Raw genomic sequence first — 21,673 nt, 5'->3', positions numbered from 1 at the left:
CAAGCAACGTTTTCCCTCTAACTAAGTCTTTACCCCCCTCAGCCCCGTGTGCACCACACGGTATTCAAAAGGACTTTGACTGTCTGTCTGGTGTCCTCAACGTGACCTGGCAGTCCACGGGTTATGCTCCGTACTTCCACGCTTCCCTGCTGAGCAGCGAAGGTGACGTCAGCGGGTGCGTGACAGACGGCCATCACTGCGTGGTGCAGGGCACGCGGTGTGGTCTCACCTACGACGTGACGGTCGTGGCCAAAGATGGTGCCTGCAACAGTTCCCACAGCCCAGCAGAGCAGGTCACCACAGGTAAGTACATTTCTGCTGACATGACTCTAGTCAATGGTAAATGAATGGGTTATACTTGTGTAGCACTATTTCCACATTCACCCATTCACACACTGATGGCGCTAACCCCGACCCGTCAGGAGCAAGGGTGAAGTGTCTTGCTCAAGGACACAACGGACGTGACGAGGTTGGGGATCGAACCAGGAACCCTCAGGTTGCTGACACGGCCACTCTCCCAACCTGCGCCACACCGTCCCCCTAGTCCAGTGGTTCTCAGACTTTTTTTGTCATCCCCCACTTTGGACAAGGGGGAGTTTTCAAGCCCCACCTGCCCCCATCACCCCAACAGAACGCTAATGCCAAGCTTAACATTTTCAAATTTATTGAACATCAAGTAACATCAAGTTGTATACATTCAAACTCAATAACATAAAATAACATCAAGTTCAATAATAAATCAAATAACTGTGCAGCTGTGGTATAACTTGCATCAAGTTCAATAATAAATCAAATAACTTGCATCAAGTTCAATAATAAATCAAATAACTTGCATCAAGTTCAATAACATATATAAAACAAAAGTGTTATAACTTGCATCAAGTTCAATAATAAATCAAATAACTTGCATCAAGTTCAATAATAAATCAAATAACTTGCATCAAGTTCAATAACAAATAAAACAAAAGTGTTATAACTTGCATCAAGTTCAATAATGAATCAAATAACTTGCATCAAGTTCAATAATAAATAAAACAAAAGTTTTGAATAAAATAGTGGACTTGAAGTGGGTGTGGCATGGATGATTGTTTGTCGCCCAATAAAAGACTTGATGGAGGATTCTTCAAAAGCAAGGCATCAAGTTCAATAATAAATCAAAAGTGTTATAACTTGCATCAAGTTCAATAATAAATCAAAATAATTGTTATAACTTGCATCGAGTTCAATAATAAATCAAATAAAAGTGTTGTAACTTGCATCGAGTTCAATAATAAATCAAATAAAAGTGTTATAACTTGCTTCAAGTTCAATAATAAATCAAATAAAAGTGTTATAACTTGCTTCAAGTTCAATAATAAATCAAATAACTTGCATCAAGTTCAATAATAAATAAAACAAAAGTTTTCAATAAAATAGTGGACTTGAAGTGGGTGTGGCATGGATGATTGTTTGTCGCCCAATAAAAGACTTGATGGAGGATTCTTCAAAAGCAAGGCATCAAGTTCAATAATAAATCAAAAGTGTTATGACTTGCATCAAGTTCAATAATAAATCAAAATAATTGTTATAACTTGCATCGAGTTCAATAATAAATCAAATAAAAGTGTTATAACTTGCTTCAAGTTCAATAATAAATCAAATAACTTGCATCAAGTTCAATAATAAATCAAAATAATTGTTATAACTTGCATCGAGTTCAATAATAAATCAAATAAAAGTGTTATAATTTGCATCAAGTTCAATAATAAATCAAATAAAAGTGTTATAACTTGCTTCAAGTTCAATAATAAATCAAATAACTTTCATCAAGTTCAATAATAAATCAAATAAAAGTGCCACTTTGCAATCTTTGCAAAAAAAAAGGAGGAGCTATGCATTTTGGCAAGACAGGAAAAGTGAACAGGGGCGCCGCTAGGGATTTTGGGCCCCATTAAAAGAATCTTTACAGGGCCCCCAACACAGCGGCAACATTTTTTGATGCTATTTTACATACAATTATGCATTTTAATGGTATTCTGAATACAATGGAATTAATTTTGAGTCATTTATTTGCTGCACCACTGATTCTTGAGACTGTAGTAAAATGTATAATATTTTGTATTATATTATTATTATTATTATTTCAACACACACAGCTGCTCACCTCCTTCCTCATGTGGGGGCTCTGGGGCTGATTCAGGGGCAGGGGGGAGTTGGGGGCTGACAGACAGCTGCTGCTGCTGCTGCTGCTGGTGCACTTGACTCTGTTCAGAATGAGGCATCATTTTGACAGAGGGCAGATCAACTATTATTGAATAAGAACAGCTTGATAAATGTTTGACTGGATTGATTATTTAACTAATATAGCAGTAAAATGTAAAAATCCAGAGTTTTCTTGAGCTAACATGGTGAGAAAAGTGAGCTAGTTTATTACCACAGACAGGGAAAAAGTTAATATGCATAACTTTCCACCACAACTAACAAACCCACCTTTTTTGGGGAAATATTGGGTGACATATTGTCGACCCTTCAGCTCCTTCTCCTCTCTTATTTTATTTTCCTTTCTTTTTTGGCTGCCTGATTTTTGAGGCATACTGCTATCTCCTCCGCTTTGCCCGCTGTGGCGATGTCTGTGACAAATAGCCGGTGCTCTACCTGCAGCTGATCCAGTCATACTTAACCATTTTACGTAAATAGAGGGGGGAAGGGAGGGCCCTGCAGGTGTTGATGCTTCCAAAACAAATAAAGGTATTGTTACCAGGACATGGAAAATAAAACATGTGTAATTATATGTTAGTTAATAACTTAGTGTCATTATTTTTTCTGTATTATAATTTCATCATCATTAGGGGCCTCTCTGGGCCCCCCTCCATCATGGGCCCCTAGAATCCGTCTCCTTTACCCCCCCCTTTTCGGCGCCCCTGCAAGTGAACATGAGTTTTACAGTACTCCAGCATTAGTGGCTGCAATGAGCCTGTTTTGCACTGCACAGCTTTTCAAATGGGGGTTGCAGGCTTGACACTGCCACTGTTAAAACCTCATTGAGTTCGGGGCTGAGCTGCCTTGACGCGAGTGCTTCCCGGTGAATGACACATTGTGTCCAATGCGCATTTGGCGCAACCCTCTTTATTAGAGCCTGCAGCCCGTTTCTTTACCCTGCCATGGTCTGTGCGCCATCAGAGCAAAAGCCCACACAGTTTTCCCATTTAAGGTCGTGTTCTTTGAGGAAACTGTCCATTATCTCGAACAGCTCATCAGCAGTGGCTCTATTTTTTATGTATTTGCAAAACAGCAAATCCTCGCACAGTGACTCGCCATTCACAAAGCTTCCGCTTAGCCCCGCCCCCATTAGTTACGGTTGCTATGTCTGTCAAACTTTCGCTCCTACCGAGAAATTTAAAGCCTACAGGAAAAATAAGTAATTTACATTTATTTATATAGCGGATTCCACAGACAGAATCACAAAGTGATTTACAGTGTGTATAGAAAATGAAAGCATAGTAAAAAAAAATAATCTAAGAATATAATTTAAAAAAATTAAAAAAAGTAAAGTGAAATTTCCTCCCGTTTCTCGCGCCCCACCTGTCATGTCTCTATTCCCCACCAGTGGGGCGCGCCCCTCACTTTGAGAAACGCTGCCCTAGTCTTACATTAAATATTAAGAAAACGTGCAACAATGTATTTTGTAAACAAATATAAAACGTCATCCTTTCCAAATATAACTGTTAATAAGGTTCAGAGAATTTGGAGAAATCACTGCGCGTAAGCGATGATATTACAGACCTTCGATCCCTTCAGGCGGTACTGCATCAAAAAGCGACATCAGTGTGTAAAGGATATCACCACATGGGCTCAGGAACACTTCAGAAAACCACTGTCAGTAACTACAGTTGGTCACTACATCTGTAAGTGCAAGTTAAAACTCTTACTATGCAAAGCGAAATACATTTATCAACAACACCCAGAAACGCAGCCGGCTTCGCTGGGCCCGAGCTCATCTAAGATGGACTGACGCAAAGTGGAAAAGTGTTCTGTGGTCTGACGAGTCCACATTTCAAGCGGGGGGTGTATATTGTAGCGTCCCGGAAGAGTTAGTGCTGCAAGGGGTTCTGGGTATTTGTTCTGTTGTGTTTATGTTGTGTTACGGTGCGGATGTTCTCCCGAAATGTGTTTGTCATTCTCGTTTGGTGTGGGTTCACAGTGTGGCGCATATTTGTAACAGTGTTAAAGTTGTTTATACGTCCACCCTCAGTGTGACCTGTATGGCTGTTGACCAAGTATGCTTTGCATTCACTTGTGTGTGTGAAAAGCCGTAGATATTATGTGATTGGGCCGGCACCCAAAGGCAGTGCCTTTAAGGTTTATTGGCGCTCTGTACTTCTCCCTACGTCGGTGTACCACTCCGTACAGCGGCGTTTTAAAAAGTCATACATTTTACTTTTTGAAACCCATACCGATAATTTCCGATATTACATTTTAAAGCATTTATCGGCCGATAATATCGGCAGTCCGATATTATCGGACATCTCTAATTTAAATGAGTTAATCATGATTAATCAAAATGAATCCACAGCAATGATGTGATTATTCTTAAAAGTTACAATATAATAGATAAACATTTCAACTTGTCAGCTGGTTTTCTTCTATCTACTTCTCCACCATGTCCTTGTCAGCTCCATGTCCTCCGTCATCCTTCCTTCCCACTGTGGACTGTGACACCGGAACCGTACGGGTAAACTGGACCAACAGCGTTGCAGGGGTCGTGTACGCAGTGTCCGCCGTCGACCTCTCTGGTCGCCAGCATAACTGCAGCGCGACAGACGGCGGTTGTGATCTGAGCACGCTGGATTGTGGGAAAGAGTACAACATCACCGTCATCCCATCAAGGGATGGATGTGTGGGGAGACACAGCCCGTCAAGGTGGATTCAGACAGGTAAGGCATTTCAATTGATCAGTGGTTCTCACATTTTTTTGTCATCAGGTACCAGAAGAACTTAGCTCTCCAAATACCACTATAATGAATACAGTAGCGTAGTAGGCCTAAGTTTTCATTAAAAACAAAGCAGATGTATTATCTAATAAGTGTATCTAATATTTTGTGTCACTTTACACACAGTTTGAACAATAACACTGTACCGTAGTTTGAGAATGACTGAAATAGATTAATATAAATAAATCAGACAGTAATTAAGTAGACTTTTAACTTGCTACAGTAATTTTTTGGTGCATAAAATATACAAACCCCAAAAGCAGTGAAGTTGGCACGTTGTGTAAATGGTAAATAAAAAGAGAATACAATGATTTGCAAATCCTTTTCAACTTATATTTAATTGAATAGACTGCAAAGACAATATACTTAAGGTTCGAACTGGGAGACTTTATTTTTTGCAAATATTAAATAAATAAATAAATAAATAAATAATAAATAAATTTAAAAAATAATAATATATAATAATAAATAAATAAATATAAAAAATAATAATATATAATAGTAAATAAATAAATATAAATAAATACATAATAATAAATAATAATATATAATAAATAAATAAATAAAAATAAATAATAAATAAAACATTACATAAGTAATAATAAATAATATATATAATAAATAAATAATAATATATAATACATAAATAAAAATAAATAAATAATAAATAAAACATTAAATAAATAATAATAAATAATAATATATAACAATAATAATAAATACATCAATCACTCAATCAATCAATCAAAATAAATCAAAATAATAATAAATAATAATATATAATAATAATCAATCAATCAATCAAAATAAATCAAAATAAATTAAAAAATAAATAAATACAAATAAAATAAAATAAAATGCTACATTCATATACAGACCCCAAAAGTAGTGAAGTTGTCACGTTGTGTAAATGGTAAATAAAAAGAGAATACAATGATTTGCAAATCCTTTTCAACTTATATTCATTTGAATAGACTGCAAAGACAAAATACTTAACGTTTGAACTGGGAGACTTTATTTTTTGCAAATATTAAATAAATAAAAATAAATAAATAAATAATGAATACAAAATTACATGAATAATAACTAATAATAAATAATAATATATAATAATACATAAATAAAAATAAATAAATAAATAATAATATATAATAAATAAATAAATAAGAATAAATAAATAAAAAATAAACAATAAATAAAACATTAAATACATAATAATAAATAAATAAATGTAAAAAAAATAAAATTAAAATAAAATGCTACATTCATATACAGACCCCAAAACCAGTGAAGTGGGCACGGTGTGTAAATGGTAAATAAAAACAGAATACAATGATTTGCAAATCCTTTTCAACTTATATTCAATTGAATAGACTGCAAAGACAAGATACTTAACGTTTGAACTGGTAAACTTTGTTATTTTTTGCAAATATTAGCCCATTTGGAATTTGATGCTTGCAACATGTTTCAAAAAAAGCTGGCACAAGTGGCAAAAAAGACTGAGAAAGTTGAGGAATACTCATCAAACTCTTATTTGGAACACCCAACAGGTGAACGGGCTGATTGGGAACAGGTGGGTGCCGTGATTGGGTACAAAAGCAGCTTCCATGAAATGCTCAGTGGCCTAGTGGTTAGAGTGTTCACCCTGAGATCGGTAAGTGGTGAGTTCAAACCCCGGCCGAGTCATACCAAAGACTATAAAAATGGGAGCCATTAACTCCCTGCTTGGCACTCAGCATCAAGGGGTGGAATTGGGGGTTAAATCACCAAAAATGATTCCCCAAGAAAGTTAAGACAAGACAAAGAAGCAAGCAGAGAGGAAAGGGGAGCATCCGCCCTCGATGAGTGCCAGTGAGAAAAAAAGAAAAAGTAAAAAAGCCTGGAAATTGTGTGCGATTTATGTTGTTTCGACCTCATCAAGCATCTTTGTGCTGAACTAGTACAGAGATGAGTGAGATATGATCGTGCAAGTTCACACAGACACACAAGTAGAATTTCAAAAAGAGTAAAAGCTGCTCTGGCTACCACCCCCATACCTCAGTTGTTGGTACAATATGTAAATAATAATCATACAAAATAATCTAAAGTACAATGATCTCTTATTTCCCCCTGTAGTCCCCTGCACGCCTCATCTCTCAGACGTGGAGATGGACTGTCCTACAAACTCAGCCTGGGTGATAGGTGATGATGCTGCTGGTGCCAAGGACTACGTTGTCTTGGCGACCGACAGCCTTGGTGATGTGCAAATGTTCCAGTGCAACTCCACGAGTGACAGCACCTGCACTCTGCCACCGCTGAGGTGCAGCCAGAACTTGACATTCAGTGTGAAAGCCCGTGACCATCAGTGCAGCAGTCAGACCAGCAACCTTGTCACAACTTACACAGGTATGTACTCCACTTTTTTAACATGTATGTCACAACTATGTATTAAGCAAGCTTGGACTTTTTTTAGGTTCTTCATTTTTAATGTTAAATGTATTGTTTTTTATATTGCTATTGTTACTGATATTATTTTCATATTTTATATTTTTGTATATTTATATACAGTCGTGGTCAAAAGTGTACATACACTTGTAAAGAACATCATGTCATGGCTGTTTTGAGTTTCCAATCATTTCTACAACTCTTATTTTTTGTGATGTAGTGATTGGAGCACATACTTGTTGGTCACAAAAAACATTCATGAAGTTTGCTTCTTTTATGAATTTATTATGGGTCTACTGAAAATGTGAGCAAATGTGCTGGGTCAAAAGTATACATACAGCAATGTTAATATTTGCTTACATGTCCCTTGGCAAGTTTCACCGCAATAAGGCGCTTTTGGTAGCCATCCACAAGCTTCTGCTGGAATTTTTGACCACTCCTCTTGACAAAATTGGTGCAGTTCAGCTAAATGTGTTGATTTTTTTGACTTGGACTTGTTTCTTCAGAATTGTCCACACGTTTAAGTCAGGACTTTGGGAAGGCCATTCATTCTAGCCTGATTTAGCCATTCCTTTACCACTTTTGAGGTGTGTTTGGGGTCATTGTCCTGTTGGAACACCCAACTGCGCCCAAGACCCAACCTCCGGGCTGATGATTTTAGCTTGTCCTGAAGAATTTGGAGGTAATCCTCCTTTTTCATTGTCCCATTTACTTTCTGTAAAGCACCAGTTCCATTGGCAGCAAAACAGGGCCAGAACATAATACTACCACCACCATGCTTGACGGTAGGTATGGTGTTCCTGGGATTAAAGGCCTCGCCTTTTCTCCTCCAAACATATTGCTGGGTGTTGTGGCCAAACAGCTAAATTTTCGTTTCATCTGACCACAGAACTTTCCTCCAGAAGGTCTTATCTTTGTCCATGTGATGTCAGATGAAACAAAAATTGAGCTGTCGGCCACAACATTGCTGTATGTATACTTTTGACCCTGCAGATGTGCTCACATTTTCAGTAGACCCATAATAAATTCATAAAAGAAGCAAACCTCATGAATGTTTTTTATGACCAACAAGTATGTGCTCCAATCACTTTATCACAAAAAATAAAACTCAAGACAGCCATGACTGTAGTGTATGAAGTGTGTGTAAACTTTTGACCACGACTGTATATACATACATATATATATATATATATATATATATATATATATATATATATATATATATATATATATATATATATATATATATATATATATATATATATATATATATATATATATATATATATATATATATATATATATATATATACATATATATATATGCATAAAAAAATATATACAGTATATATATAAAGAATGAGAATTTACCTACAATGGTCTTAATAAAAAACTATAGTTTTACTTCACGGAAGAAAAAGATTGTTTTACTGTGTTTATTCATGAAGCAGGAGCATATTGCACTTAAACAGTGAAAGAGTGGTTAGGAGAATGGTTCCTGGTTCACTTTTGGAACACTTTCGAGTCTTCGGCGGGGAATATCCATGTTTTTCCAATGGCTATTTGGTCACGACAATAACTTCTTTCAGATGGATCAGTTGCAGAGAATACATGTGATTATACTTTGAACATGTGCCAAATAAACTACCTTTACCTTTAAAAGAAATCATTCAAATTGAAAAGGTGGACAATAAACACTGGTCTAAGATCAGTGCTGCTATCAGTCACCATCCTGAAAGCAATCTTATCTGCATTTCTCAGAAGTTCTTCTCTTCTTCCCTTCCCTCCAGCGCCTTGTCCCCCTGTGGTTGTAGATAAGTCCGTCAGTTGTGACAACGGTACTATCAGCATCTCCTGGGAGTCTGTTCCCGGTGTTGTATCCTACACGGCCACGCTGGGGCAGGTGGGCGGACACACCACCCGTTGCGCCACGTCGGACTTGAGCTGCGACCTCAGCGACCTGCCATGCGGCGAGACGTACGTCCTGCTCGTCACGGCCGAAGGACGAACCTGCAACAGTTCCCAGAGTGCAGGACACGTAGTCAGGACAGGTAAGAACATACAAGTAGTACTGTCAGGCTTGTATGCGATTAAAACGAGTATTATTTGTTTACGGTCCTCTGTTAGTGCCGTGTGTTCCCCAAAAGCTCCAAGCCAGCCTGAGTTGCCACGACAACGCGGCGTCCGTGTCGTGGAACGACAGCAACGGAGCTCAGACGTACCGCGTGAGGGCCACGAGTACGACTGGCGAGACGGACGAGTGTAGCACTCACGACACACAATGCGACCTGACCGGCCTGAGCTGTGGACGGCTCTACACCGCATCTGTGACGGCGGAGGACAGCGACTGTCAGAGCCAACCAAGCCAGAGTGTGACAATCAGGACTGGTAAGCAATCATTGCTTCTTTTTAAATATAGGATTTTATCACATGCATACACTATATTGCCAAAAGTATCTGCCTTGACTCACGTATGAACTTGAAGTGCCATCCCATTCCTAACCCATAGGGTTCAATATGATGTCGGTCCACCTTGAGCATGGACTTGTCCAAAATGTTTTGGTATCCTGGAGCCTTCAAAGTTCCTTTCACTGGAACTAAGGGGCCAAGCCCAACTCCTGAAAAACAACCCCACACCATAATTCCTCCTCCGCCAAATTTCACACTCGGCACAAACTCCTGGCAACCTCCAAACCCAGACTGGTCCATCAGATTGCCAGATGGAAAAGTGTGATTCATCACTCCAGAGAACTCCAGAGTCCCCACTGCTCTAGAGTCCAGTGGCAACAAGTATGGATGGGTATCATTTACACTACCGTTCAAAAGTTTGGGGTCACATTGAAATGTCCTTATTTTTTTAAGTAAAAGCACTGTACTTTTCAATGAAGATAACTTTAAACTAGTCTTAACTTTAAAGAAATACACTCTATACATTGCTAATGTGGTAAATGACTATTCTAGCTGCAAATTTCTGTTTTTTGGTGCAATATCTACATAGGTGTATAGAGGCCCATTTCCAGCAACTATCACTCCAGTGTTCTAATGGTACAATGTGTTTGCTCACTGGCTCAGAAGGTTAATTGATGATTAGAAAACCCTTGTGCAATCATGTTCACACATCTGAAAACAGTTTAGCCTGTTACAGAAGCTACAAAACTGACCTTCCTTTGAGCAGATTGAGTTTCTGGAGCATCACATTTGTGGGGTCAATTAAACGCTCAAAATGGCCAGAAAAAGAGAACTTTCATCTGAAACTCGACAGTCTATTCTTGTTCTTAGAAATGAAGGCTATTCCACAAAATTGTTTGGGTGACCCTAAACTTTTGAACGGTAGTGTACATTTGAACCAAAACTACTACCAAATCGGTACTTTAAAAACGGTTCTGGGGCTTTAATGGTGCTCAAACAATTACTTAAAAATAAAAATAAAAATTTTTGTAAAAAACAAAACATAAAAAATGTGTTGTTTTTTCTAGAATTTTGAGACATGTCACTTAAATGATAACTAAGTAATAAATAAAACCTACAAAAGAACTTAGGGAAAGAACGGGGAAAAAACTACTTGCTTGACTTGTAATGTTTGATGCTCATAATTCTGGGTGTTCCTGAATGCAACCTTGCACACTGTAACCATCATGCATAACGAAGAAGTGCTGTGTTGTTGTTGTTTGCTGCGGCTCCTGGCTAGCATAGCACTGCGGCGCTAACGGTGCTATGAGGGCTGCTGTTAAGGGTTTCGGTGCCCATCCATACTCATAACCCATGTTTTTGTGCTCGCATCTTAAAACAAAAATATAGCCGAGACCGCTCATGTTCCAATAAAAACGAAAAGGTGGGCACTTGCACCAATCGTAATTTGAAGTCCTTTGGGACACAGAATCTATTATTTTTTTATTACTAAAACTGCCATTATTATACAATATTGTTTTACTCCATGTACCACAATCATTTTACTGACCATGACAGACCCATGTAAATCAAAATCCCCGATCCCCCCTATGTCATCTCAAATCATCCTTGGCAAGATACTGAACATCCTTTTGCCTGTGTTGTCATGTGTGCAAATGAGATGGGGTGTATTGATTTGAGTTCATTTCAAATTGTAAAAAAAATAGACCCAAAACAACAATCCCCCATGTGCTTGTTCTCCGTAGTGCCATGCATTCCTGAAAATATCTCCTCCGTGGTGGACTGCGACACCAAATCTCTGAACGTTTACTGGTCTGAGAGCTCAGGGGCCGACTCTTACATCGCATCTGCGCTGGACAGCAATGGTCAGACCACGACATGCCACGGCACAAATGGGTCCTGCGGCATAACGCCAATAGGCTGTGGTCTGATATACCATGTCTCCGTGGTCTCCTCTGATGGTTACTGCAGCAGCCAGCCTACTCCAGTCATCGACACTGCCCCAGGTAACAATCAGCAGACAGCAACTTGACTTAACTTAATAGTTTCACGTCCATGCCTGTGTTCCCCCTAGTCCCCTGTCCACCGACTCATATCACGGCAGCGCTGGACTGCTACACGCAGAGGACCACAGTGGGCTGGTATCCAAGTGATGGCGCTGTGTCGTACACCGTCAAGACCACAGTTCCTGGTGACCTCACGGCCTGTGAAACCAACACCACCCACTGTGATTTAGAAGGGATGCTTTGTGGACAGAGCTACTCCATCGCTGTCATGGCTGTGGGAAGCATCTGCAGTAGCATCGCTTACATGACTGGAACGCTGCTTACTGGTGCGCAACTCACAGCAACTTGTGAATGTTTATTGTCTCCTAAATTGCACTCAAAGTTCGGTATGATGCTGTCCCGTAAATGCAACGTTCTGTAGTCTTCATTAGCTTCCAGTTAAATTTTGCATTGAGTTTAAGATTTTAGTCCTGACTTTTCATGCGTTGCATGGTGGGACCCCTCAGTACATCACTGACTTGCTATGCCCTACTCTTCTGTCTCCAGGCCAGGGTCTTCTAAAGATCCCAAAAACTCATTTTCAAACCTGTGGAGACCTGGCATTCCAGGCTATAGCTCCCAGACTCTGGAGCAACTTGCACCAGTCCCTCCGTGATGTTGACTGTGTTGAAACAACGCGATCGGGCCGTGTACCCCGAATATTTGACCGTTTTATTCCCACCAGAGCCAATCGCGTTGTTTTTCACCAAATTATCGCATATTTACAAACTTACACAGTAAAGCTTTATGAAAGTCTCCAGAAAGAAGGACATTTTCAAAAATAACTAAATATCGACCCAGGGATGTCCAATGTGGCCTTTGAGGGTAGCTGATCAACTAAGGCTGGAGGTCTACAACAATGACTGCATTGATCGTTTACCTACTGCCGGTCTTCATCGACGCCAGAATCTATGGGCACTTCCTTCTCTGCTGCTGCAACGGCCATTAAGATGGTTTGGTCACGCGGCCTGAGATTGAGCTGGTTGGCAATGTCCTCCTCTCACCTCCACTGCCTCACCGGCGTAAGCGTGTTGGCGGACAGCTGAAGACCTGGGTAACGATGATCATGGAGGACCTCTCGGAACTCTCGGGTCTGCAAGTGGTCGGCCTGCGCCGGTGGAACCGAGGTTGGTTCGCCATCTTCTGCGACTTGGCACGGGACCGCCGTTCGTGGGCCACCGGCTGATCCCGCCCAGGGTAAATGCCACCCCAAGACAAGACAAAAATAAGTGATGTCCAGACCTACTGGTGAATAATGCCTGACCCATTCTGTAACGAGGGAGCACAATCCACCATTAACGTTGCGTCACCTCCTGATGGCTTCATCTGGCCAGTATCTTTAGGTCTCACTGGATCTAGGTGCAGTCAGGGCGTTGAGGGGATCTGGTTTGGTGGCTGCAGAATTAGGTCTCTGCTTTTTGCAGATGATGTGGTCCTGATGGCTTCATCTGGCCAGTATCTTTAGGTCTCACTGGATCGGTTTGCAGCCGAGTGTGAAGCGACCGGGATGAGAATCAGCACCTCCAAGTCCGAGTCCATGGTTCTCGCCCGGAAAAGGGTGGAGTGCCATCTCCGGGTTGGGGAGGAAATCTTTCCCCAAGTGGAGGAGTTCAAGTACCTCGGATCGGAATCTTGTTCACGAGTGAGGGAAAAGTGGATCGTGAGATCGACAGGTGGATCGTTGCGGCGTCTTCAGTAATGCGGACGCTGTATCGATCCGTTGTGGTGAAGAAGGAGCTGAGCCGGAAGGCAAAGCTCTCAATTTACCGGCCGATCCGAGTTCAAGTACCTCGGATCGGAATCTTGTTCACGAGTGAGGGAAAAGTGGATCGTGAGATCGACAGGTGGATCGTTGCGGCATCTTCAGTAATGCGGACGCTGTATCGATCCGTTGTGGTGAAGAAGGAGCTGAGCCGGAAGGCAAAGCTCTCAATTTACCGGTCGATCTACGCTCCCATCCTCACCTATGGTCATGAGCTTTGGGTTATAACCAAAAGGACAAGATCACGGGTACAAACGGCCGAAATGAGTTTCCTCCGCCGGGTGGCGGGTCTCTCCCTTAGAGATAGGGTGAGAAGCTCTGCCATCCGGGAGGAGCTCAAAGTAAAGCCGCTGCTCCTCCACATGGAGAGGAGCCAGATGAGGTGGTTCGGGCATCTGGTCAGGATGCCACCCGAACGCCTCCATAGGGAGGTGTTTCGGGCACGTCCGACCGGTAGGAGGCCACAGGGAAAACCCAGGACACGTTGGGAAGACTATGTCTCCCGGCTGGCCTGGGAACGCCTCGGGATCCCCTGGGAGGAGCTGGACGAAATTGCTGGGAATAGGGAAGTCTGGACTTCCCTGCTTAGACCCGACCTCGTATAAGCGGAAGAAGATGGATGGACTTTTTTGCAAAGGGTTAAAAATATGTATTTTTATATAACGCGATCTTGCGAATAGTGGACCCCAACGACCGCGTTACATCGAACTTTGAGTGTAAAATTTTTCCACTGAATGTTTTCAAAACACTTCTGCTTCTCCTTCCCCCCCAGAGCCGTGCACCCCCAGCCACATCAGCGCATATTACAGCCTAACTATTGGCCAGGTGTTGTGGGACGCTACCACGGGTGCAGACAATTACACAGTGGAAGGTGTGACAGAACAGGGTCTGATGGTCTCGTGTAATACCAACAACACCCACTGCGCCCTGTTCAACATGGAGTGCGGTCAGATATACAACATCAGTGTCGCGGTAAACAATGTTGCGTGCCAAGGCGTGTCCGCCTCCACTGAAGACGTTTTGATCAAGACAGGTGAGGAAACAAAAATAATGTTTTTGTCCTGTATGAATATTCCCTTTGGATTAATAATGAATGCTTTGTGAGAATAGTTTGGATAAGGCCTTTTCTGTTTCATCATGAGTGCTTTAAGCATGATCCATGATGTCAAACTGCCAGCTGTTACGCTCAGACTTGCACACACACACACACACACACAAACGCAGGTCAGCGTTGTTATAATACCAGTTAAAAATTATTTTTATCTACACAGTTTCATCTAGCTCTTCCTGAGGGCGTTTCAGTGTTATAACTTCACCTTTATCTTTACCGGTATACCGTGCAACCCTACACTGAGAACAAAGTTTGTGAGCTCGGCCTGCTTAGCTCCACCCTGACAACGGCGCCATCAATTTGTGTTTGAATTGTTTCCAAAAAATGCTGAATGCATGTGACGATTATTGTTACCTTCAGAGCCTTGTCCGCCTACCAACGTTCAAGCAAGTGTGGACTGCTTGAGTAACGTGGGGGGTGTGTCGTGGGAGGCCAGTTTTGGAGCCATAGGATACAAAGCCCACCTCGCCGGACACGATGGCCACTCTCTGTCCTGCTACACCGAAGACACTTTCTGTAGCATCGACGATCTCCACTGTGGAACGGTCTACTACACCACAGTCGTCGCTACTGGAGAAAAACTCAACAGCACCCAGTCTACCACTGTGCATCTCGACTCAGGTGTGTATATGAGCGATCATACAACCTTATTTTGTAAACTTCAATTCATAAAGAATAATGTAATGTGTTTGATTATTTCGGTAGCCCCCTGTGCAGTCACAAATGTGGCGACTTCCCTGGAGTGCCACAACAACACAGTCGGGGTGAACTGGAGCTTGGCCAATGGGGCCGATTCCTACATGGTGACTGCAGTTTCAGCTGATGGCCACCAGGCTGTGTGTGAGAGTCCGGCGCGACAGTGCGATTTGACCGACCTGCTGTGTGGTCGGACGTACAATATCAGCATCACATCCATTAGTGACCACTGCCATAATGAAACAGTCAGCAGTGTCACGTTCAACACACGTGAGTGCAGAAAAATCCTCCTAAACACCACAAAATCCCTCCTAATCCAATTTCTGATTAAAAAAAAACTAACAGGTAGTACAGTTTCTGTCTTGCCTCTGGTGAGGGCGGTCGCATTTTTTCCGCTCCCTTCTTCTTCCTGCTTGCTCTCTTTTTTTGTCTTTTCTACACTTTTTGAAGCCTCTTTCTTTGTGCTGTCCTCCAAATCTAAACATCAGACATGGAAATGATCAGCTGGACTCTCGACTCAATTGACAAAATCTTTTCTACGAGGAAAAGAGGTTCTGGGGAGCCTGGCTGCCCTGATGGAACCATTGCTGCGGGGTATGTGAGAGATTCCTGGGATAAATGGAGAATCATGTGCCTCTCAGTCCTTTCCATCGAGGACGTGGAAGACATCTACCTATTTGGAACCGTGATCGCGGGGCATTGCTCTGGTGTATCGTCAAATTCGTAAGACGATGGCAGCCACTCAAGGAGCCCAAAGGCTGTTCGTCGCAATGGAAGGTTTGGGCCGGGCTGTGGGATCACAGACTGGGGCGATTTCTGAACTGAATCGCAAGATGGATCACATCATGGAAAAGCTGGTTGAAAGGGAAAAATTGGATATGAGAGCCAGCATGGACGAATAGAACAGACAAGCCATTGTAATGTCTGCTCGCGGAAAAACAGAAATCCTAATCTACGACTTGACTCCCTCGAATGGCCTTGACGCTGCAACAACAGGAGCAGGCTGTTCTGAAAACAGCTCAATGATAGACACTTTTGACCTCCCTCCCTCCTCAACAACACCTGGAGTCGAACTTTTGCTTGCATGCAGAACGGCCCCAGGCCTATGGACACAACATCAACACACCAAAGACAATGGGCATATACGCACACACCTCCCCTCCCCCACCCCACGCCTTCACCACCGCTTGATTCCCCTTCAGGGTGATGGACGGCTGGCAGCGCTTCATAGCTGCAGTCGACCTCTAGGCCACCCCCCCACCCCCCTGTCTATTGCGAGTTGTCGTGATTAAATGTAACATGTTTATGTGTGCATGACATGGAGTTTTTCCCACTCCAGACTAGGCCCCCTTAGGAGCCCAGTCTAGATTGTATTTTTTTTACTCATCTTCTTCCCCAGCGTTTTACCTTTTTCCCATCTTTTACGGGGCGCCTTGTAGCGACCCATCAGCGTTCCTGTTCTCTAACCCTGTACACTGTTTGTTTGTCTAATCTTGAACGGGTTTGTGCTGAAAACAAAGTTTTGTTGTACTTGTGCAATGACAATAAAGTCCTATCCCATTCTCCTGCAGGTCCTTGTGAGCCCTCGTATGTTGGCGTGGACCTGCAGTGTGGGACCAGCACAGCCAATGTGCACTGGGAGGGCAGCCACGACGTGGGGCTTTACATGGCAATGGCTACCTCCAGCGTGGGAAGGTCTCACCAGTGCAACTCTACCAATTCCAGCTGCAAGTTCTCAGACTTGGACTGTGGCGAAACATACACGTTCTACGTCACCGCCGTCAGTAACATGTGCCGCAGTGAAAACAGCAGCATTGTTTACATTCGGACAGGTAACCAAGGGATGAAAGCTTGAATCTAGTTTGATTAATCCAGTGTTTTTCAACCACTCGTTAGATACAGTCTGGTGTGCCGTGGGAGATTAGGTAATTTCACCTATTTGGGTTAAAAATATTTTTTGCAAACCAGTAATTATAGTCTGCAAATGATGTGTTGTTGTTGAGTGTCGGTGCTGTCTAGAGCTCGGCAGAGTAACCGTGTAATACTCTTCCATATCAGTAGGTGGCAGCCGGTAGCTAATTGCTTTGTAGATGTCGGAAACAGCCGGAGGCAGGGTGCAGGTAAAAAGGAGTCTAATGCTTAAACCAAAAATAAACAAAAGGTGAGTGCCCCTAACAAAAGGCATTGAAGCTTAGGGAAGGCTGTGCAAAACAAAACTAAAACTGAACTGGCTACAAAGTAAACAAAAACAGAATGCTGGACGACAGCAAAGACTTACTGTGAAACAGAGACGGTGTCCACAAAGTACATCCTAACATGACATGACAATCAACAATGTCCACACAAAGAAGGATAAAAACAAGTGAAATATTCTTGATTGCTAAAACAAAGTAGATGTGGGAAATATCGCTCATAGGAAGACATGAAACTGCTACAGGAAAATACCAAAAAAAGAGAAAAAGCCATCAAAATAGGAGCGCAAGACAAGAACTAAAACACTACACACAGGAAAACAGCAAAAAAGTCCAAATAAGTCAGGGTGTGATGTGACAGGTGGTGACAGTACACCTACTTTGAGACAAGAGCTATAGTGATGCATGCTTTGTTATGCTTTAAAGTCATACCCAACAATTGCGTCAACGACTTTTTACAGTCAACTGAGTTTCGTTTTTTTAATGATTTCTGCTGGTGGTGTGCCTCTGGATTTTTTCAACGCAAAAAATGTGCCTTGGCCCAAAAAAGGTTGAAAAACACTGGATTAATCATTCCAGAAAATGGATCGATTAAATAACCCATACTGTCCTACTATACTTATAGTAGAAGAAAAACTGTCATGTCTTGTGTTGGTTTTGTTGTTATTCTTCTTAGTTCACACCACCAGCAGAAATCATTAATAAAACAAACTCAGTTGACAGTAAAAAGTCGTCGTCGCAATTTTTGGGTATGACTTTAAAGCATAACCAAGCATGCATCAATATAGCTCTTGTCTCAAAGTAGGTGTACTGTCACCACCTGTCACATCACACCCTGACTTATTTGGACTTTTTTGCTGTTTTCCTGTGTGTAGTGTTTTACTTCTTGTTTTGCGCTCCTATTTTGGTGGCTTTTTCTCTTTTTTTGGTATTTTCCTGTAGCAGTTTCATGTCTTCCTTTGAGCGATATTTCCTACATCTACTTTATTTCCTACATCTACTTTGTTTTAGCAATCAAGAATATTTCAGTTGTTTTTATCCTCCTTTGTGGGGACATTGTTGATTGTCATGTCATGTTGGGATGTACTTTGTGGACGCCGTCTTTGCTCCACAGTAAGTCTTTGCTGTCGTCCAGCATTCTGTTTTTGTTTACTTTGTAGCCAGTTCAGTTTTAGTTTCGTTCTGCATAGCCTTCCCTAAGCTTCAATGCCTTTTCTTAGGGGCACTCACGTTTCGTTTATTTTTGGTTTAAGCATTAGACACCTTTTTACCTGCACCCTGCCTCCCGCTGTTTCCGACAGCTACTGAGTAATTAGCTACCTACTGATATGGAAGAGTATTACACGGTTACTCTGCCGAGCTCTAGACAGCACCGGCACTCAACAACAACACATCATTTGCAGACTATAATTACTGGTTTGCAAAAATATTTTTAACCCAAATAGGTAAAATGACATGATCTCCCACGGCACACCAGACTGTACACTGGGACAGTGGTTGATAAACACTGTGTTATAGAACTACTGGACAATAATGTGACTGCAAATAACTCCTATTCCAGAGCCGTGCAAGCCAACAGACCTGAGAGCTGAGGGTTCGTGTGACAACGACACATTTGCGGTGCATTGGTCGGCAGCCAAAGGGGCGACCGGCTATGTGGTGACGGTAACGGGAGACCTGGGATATGTTACGACTTTCCAAACCAACGAGACAATGACAGAGGGAGCCCTTCCTTGTGGCCAACTGTTCACTTTCACAGTAAAAGCGCAGGATGACCGTTGTGATAGTTCCGTGAGCCAGCCTGCTGTGCTCAAGACAGGTATGGCCCTTAATTAGTAGGCCTTCCTTATTTCAATTGGTTTAAATCGCTCCCTTTCCAGGCCCTTGCGTGCCCCAACATGTGCAGAGCTACACACACTGTGAAGACAATGTAGGCTCGGTTAGCTGGGCTGGCACGGACGGCGCCGACTACTACTTGGCAATCGCAGTCGGACAGGACGGCCACACCCACATGTGCATGACAGTCAACACCAGCTGCACTTGGGACGACCTGCACTGCGGCGAGCGGTACACGGTCCACGTCATCGCAGATGGCGACACGTGCGGCAGCATGCCGAGCAACAGCACTACAATACAAATGGGTATGCGTCTGTATACCGCATGTGAGCTATTGTCCCTGTTTTTAAATGTGCTTACTTCTGCAGCGAGCTGCATACCCCAGAATGTGACATCCACAGTCAACTGCACAACAAAGGTTATTATTTTATACCTCTAATGTATTCACATTATTCACACAATATACAGTCGTGGTCAAAAGTGTACATACACTTGTAAAGAACATAATGTCATGGCTGTCTTGAGTTTCCAGTCATTTCTAATAATTTCACCTTTTCTCCTCCAAACATATTGCTGGGTATTGTGGCCAAACAGCTCCATTTTTGTTTAATCTGACCACAGAACTTTCCTCCAGAAGGTCTTATCTTTGTCCATGTGATGTCAGATGAAACAAAAATTGAAACTGTTTGGAGGAGAAAAGGTTAGGCCTTTAATCCCAGGAACACCAATCCTACCGTCAAGCATGGTGGTGGTAGTATTATGCTCTGGGCCTGTTTTGCTGCCAATGGAACTGGTGCTTTACAGAGAGTAAATGGGACAATGAAAAAGGAGGATTACCTCCAAATTCTTCAGGACAAACCTAAAATCATCAGCCCCGAGGTTGGGTCTCGGGCACAGTTGGGTGTTCCAACAGGACAATGACCCCAAACACACGTCAAATGTGGTAAAGGAATGGCTAAATTCAAAGTCCTCATGTGTCCGAAATAAGATTTTGTGATGCTAAAAAATATCGATGTAATCATAGTAGTATCGACTAGATACGTGCCTGTACTTGGTATCATTACAGTGGATGGTAAATGGTAAATGGGTTGTTCTTGTATAGCGCTTTTCTACCTTCAAGGTACTCAAAGCGCTTTGACACTATTTCCACATTCACCCACTCACACACTGATGGCGGGAGCTGCCATGCACGGCGCTAACCACGCCCATCAGGAGCAAGGGTGAAGTGTCTTGCTCAAGGACACAACAGACGTGACTAGGATGGTAGAAGGTGGGGATTGAACCAGTAACCCTCAAATTGCTGGCACGGCCACTCTCCCAACTTCGCCATGCCGTGGTGGATGTTAGGTGTCGATCCACCAATGGCGTTTGTTTACATTGTGACGGCGGTGAGTAGGGATGATACTCGAAACCGGTTTTCTCGGTTGTTCGATAAGAAAAGAACCGAGTCCTCGGACTCGAATCCCTTTTTGAGAACCGGTACCCGTTATCGAGACCACTATAGTAAAGAAAAAGAGTTGGTTCTTTATTCGAATCCCTCGGAACGAATCCCGTCCTGACCAGAAATGCTCCGTGGGACATCACAAGAAATGACGTCACGTAGCTCAGTCATTAGGCACAGATAGCGAAAGCAGGAAAAAATGCACCGTAAAAAGCGCTCCAATGTGTAATAAAGTTCAAAACAAAAAGAAACTCAAGACAGCCATGACATGATGTTCTTTACAAGTGTATGTACACTTTTGACCACGACTGTAAATGCAATGAGTTCCAAAATTCTTTAATTGTGTGCTTCTCAGGTGGCATCACTGACATGGAATCCAGTGGAAACAGCAGATTACTACATCGTAACAGCCGGGGCAAACAGCAGCCATGAAGTGCAGCTTAGCACCAACGACACCTGGACCTTCTTCCACCACTTCCTCTGCGGTCAGGTTGACTTCCTGACCGTGCAGGCGGTTGACTCAGTATGCACCAGCCGCCACAGCGAACCATCAGTACTTAAGTCAGGTAGATTACCCCTCAAGTATCACATCAGTATTATTTTAATACTTATTTTTTTTAAATCTAGAAACAATAGTTTATATTTCTTGAGACCTAGCAAGGCAATTTAATGTTAAAGTTAACGTTAAAGTACCAATGATTGTCACACACACACTAGGTGTGGCGAAATGTGTCCTCTGCATTTGACCCATCCCCTTGTTCACCCCCTGGGAGGTGAGGGGAGCAGC

The 21,673-nt window shown here is 42.2% G+C and overlaps 1 protein-coding gene across 1 annotated transcript in view; it reads left to right on the top strand.

Moving 5' to 3' along the window:
* LOC133635404 (uncharacterized) overlaps positions 1 to 21,673 on the top strand; it is a 109,142-nt gene that overhangs the window by 68,258 nt on the left and 19,211 nt on the right. Inside the window, exons 28-42 of the mRNA XM_062028581.1 lie at positions 43 to 303; positions 4,653 to 4,913; positions 7,086 to 7,355; positions 9,185 to 9,445; positions 9,522 to 9,782; positions 11,549 to 11,809; positions 11,878 to 12,135; positions 14,383 to 14,643; positions 15,082 to 15,342; positions 15,427 to 15,687; positions 16,989 to 17,249; positions 19,171 to 19,428; positions 19,490 to 19,750; positions 19,814 to 19,863; positions 21,242 to 21,452. Of these exons, the coding sequence (XP_061884565.1) occupies positions 43 to 303; positions 4,653 to 4,913; positions 7,086 to 7,355; positions 9,185 to 9,445; positions 9,522 to 9,782; positions 11,549 to 11,809; positions 11,878 to 12,135; positions 14,383 to 14,643; positions 15,082 to 15,342; positions 15,427 to 15,687; positions 16,989 to 17,249; positions 19,171 to 19,428; positions 19,490 to 19,750; positions 19,814 to 19,863; positions 21,242 to 21,452 (3,657 nt within the window). The remainder of the gene's footprint in view (positions 1 to 42; positions 304 to 4,652; positions 4,914 to 7,085; positions 7,356 to 9,184; positions 9,446 to 9,521; positions 9,783 to 11,548; positions 11,810 to 11,877; positions 12,136 to 14,382; positions 14,644 to 15,081; positions 15,343 to 15,426; positions 15,688 to 16,988; positions 17,250 to 19,170; positions 19,429 to 19,489; positions 19,751 to 19,813; positions 19,864 to 21,241; positions 21,453 to 21,673) is intronic.

This window comes from Entelurus aequoreus, linkage group LG19 (assembly GCF_033978785.1).
Source record: "Entelurus aequoreus isolate RoL-2023_Sb linkage group LG19, RoL_Eaeq_v1.1, whole genome shotgun sequence".
Lineage (NCBI taxonomy): Eukaryota > Metazoa > Chordata > Actinopteri > Syngnathiformes > Syngnathidae > Entelurus > Entelurus aequoreus.
The sequence above is the reverse complement of the archived record's forward strand: the minus strand, read 5'-3'. Positions and strand labels throughout refer to the sequence as shown.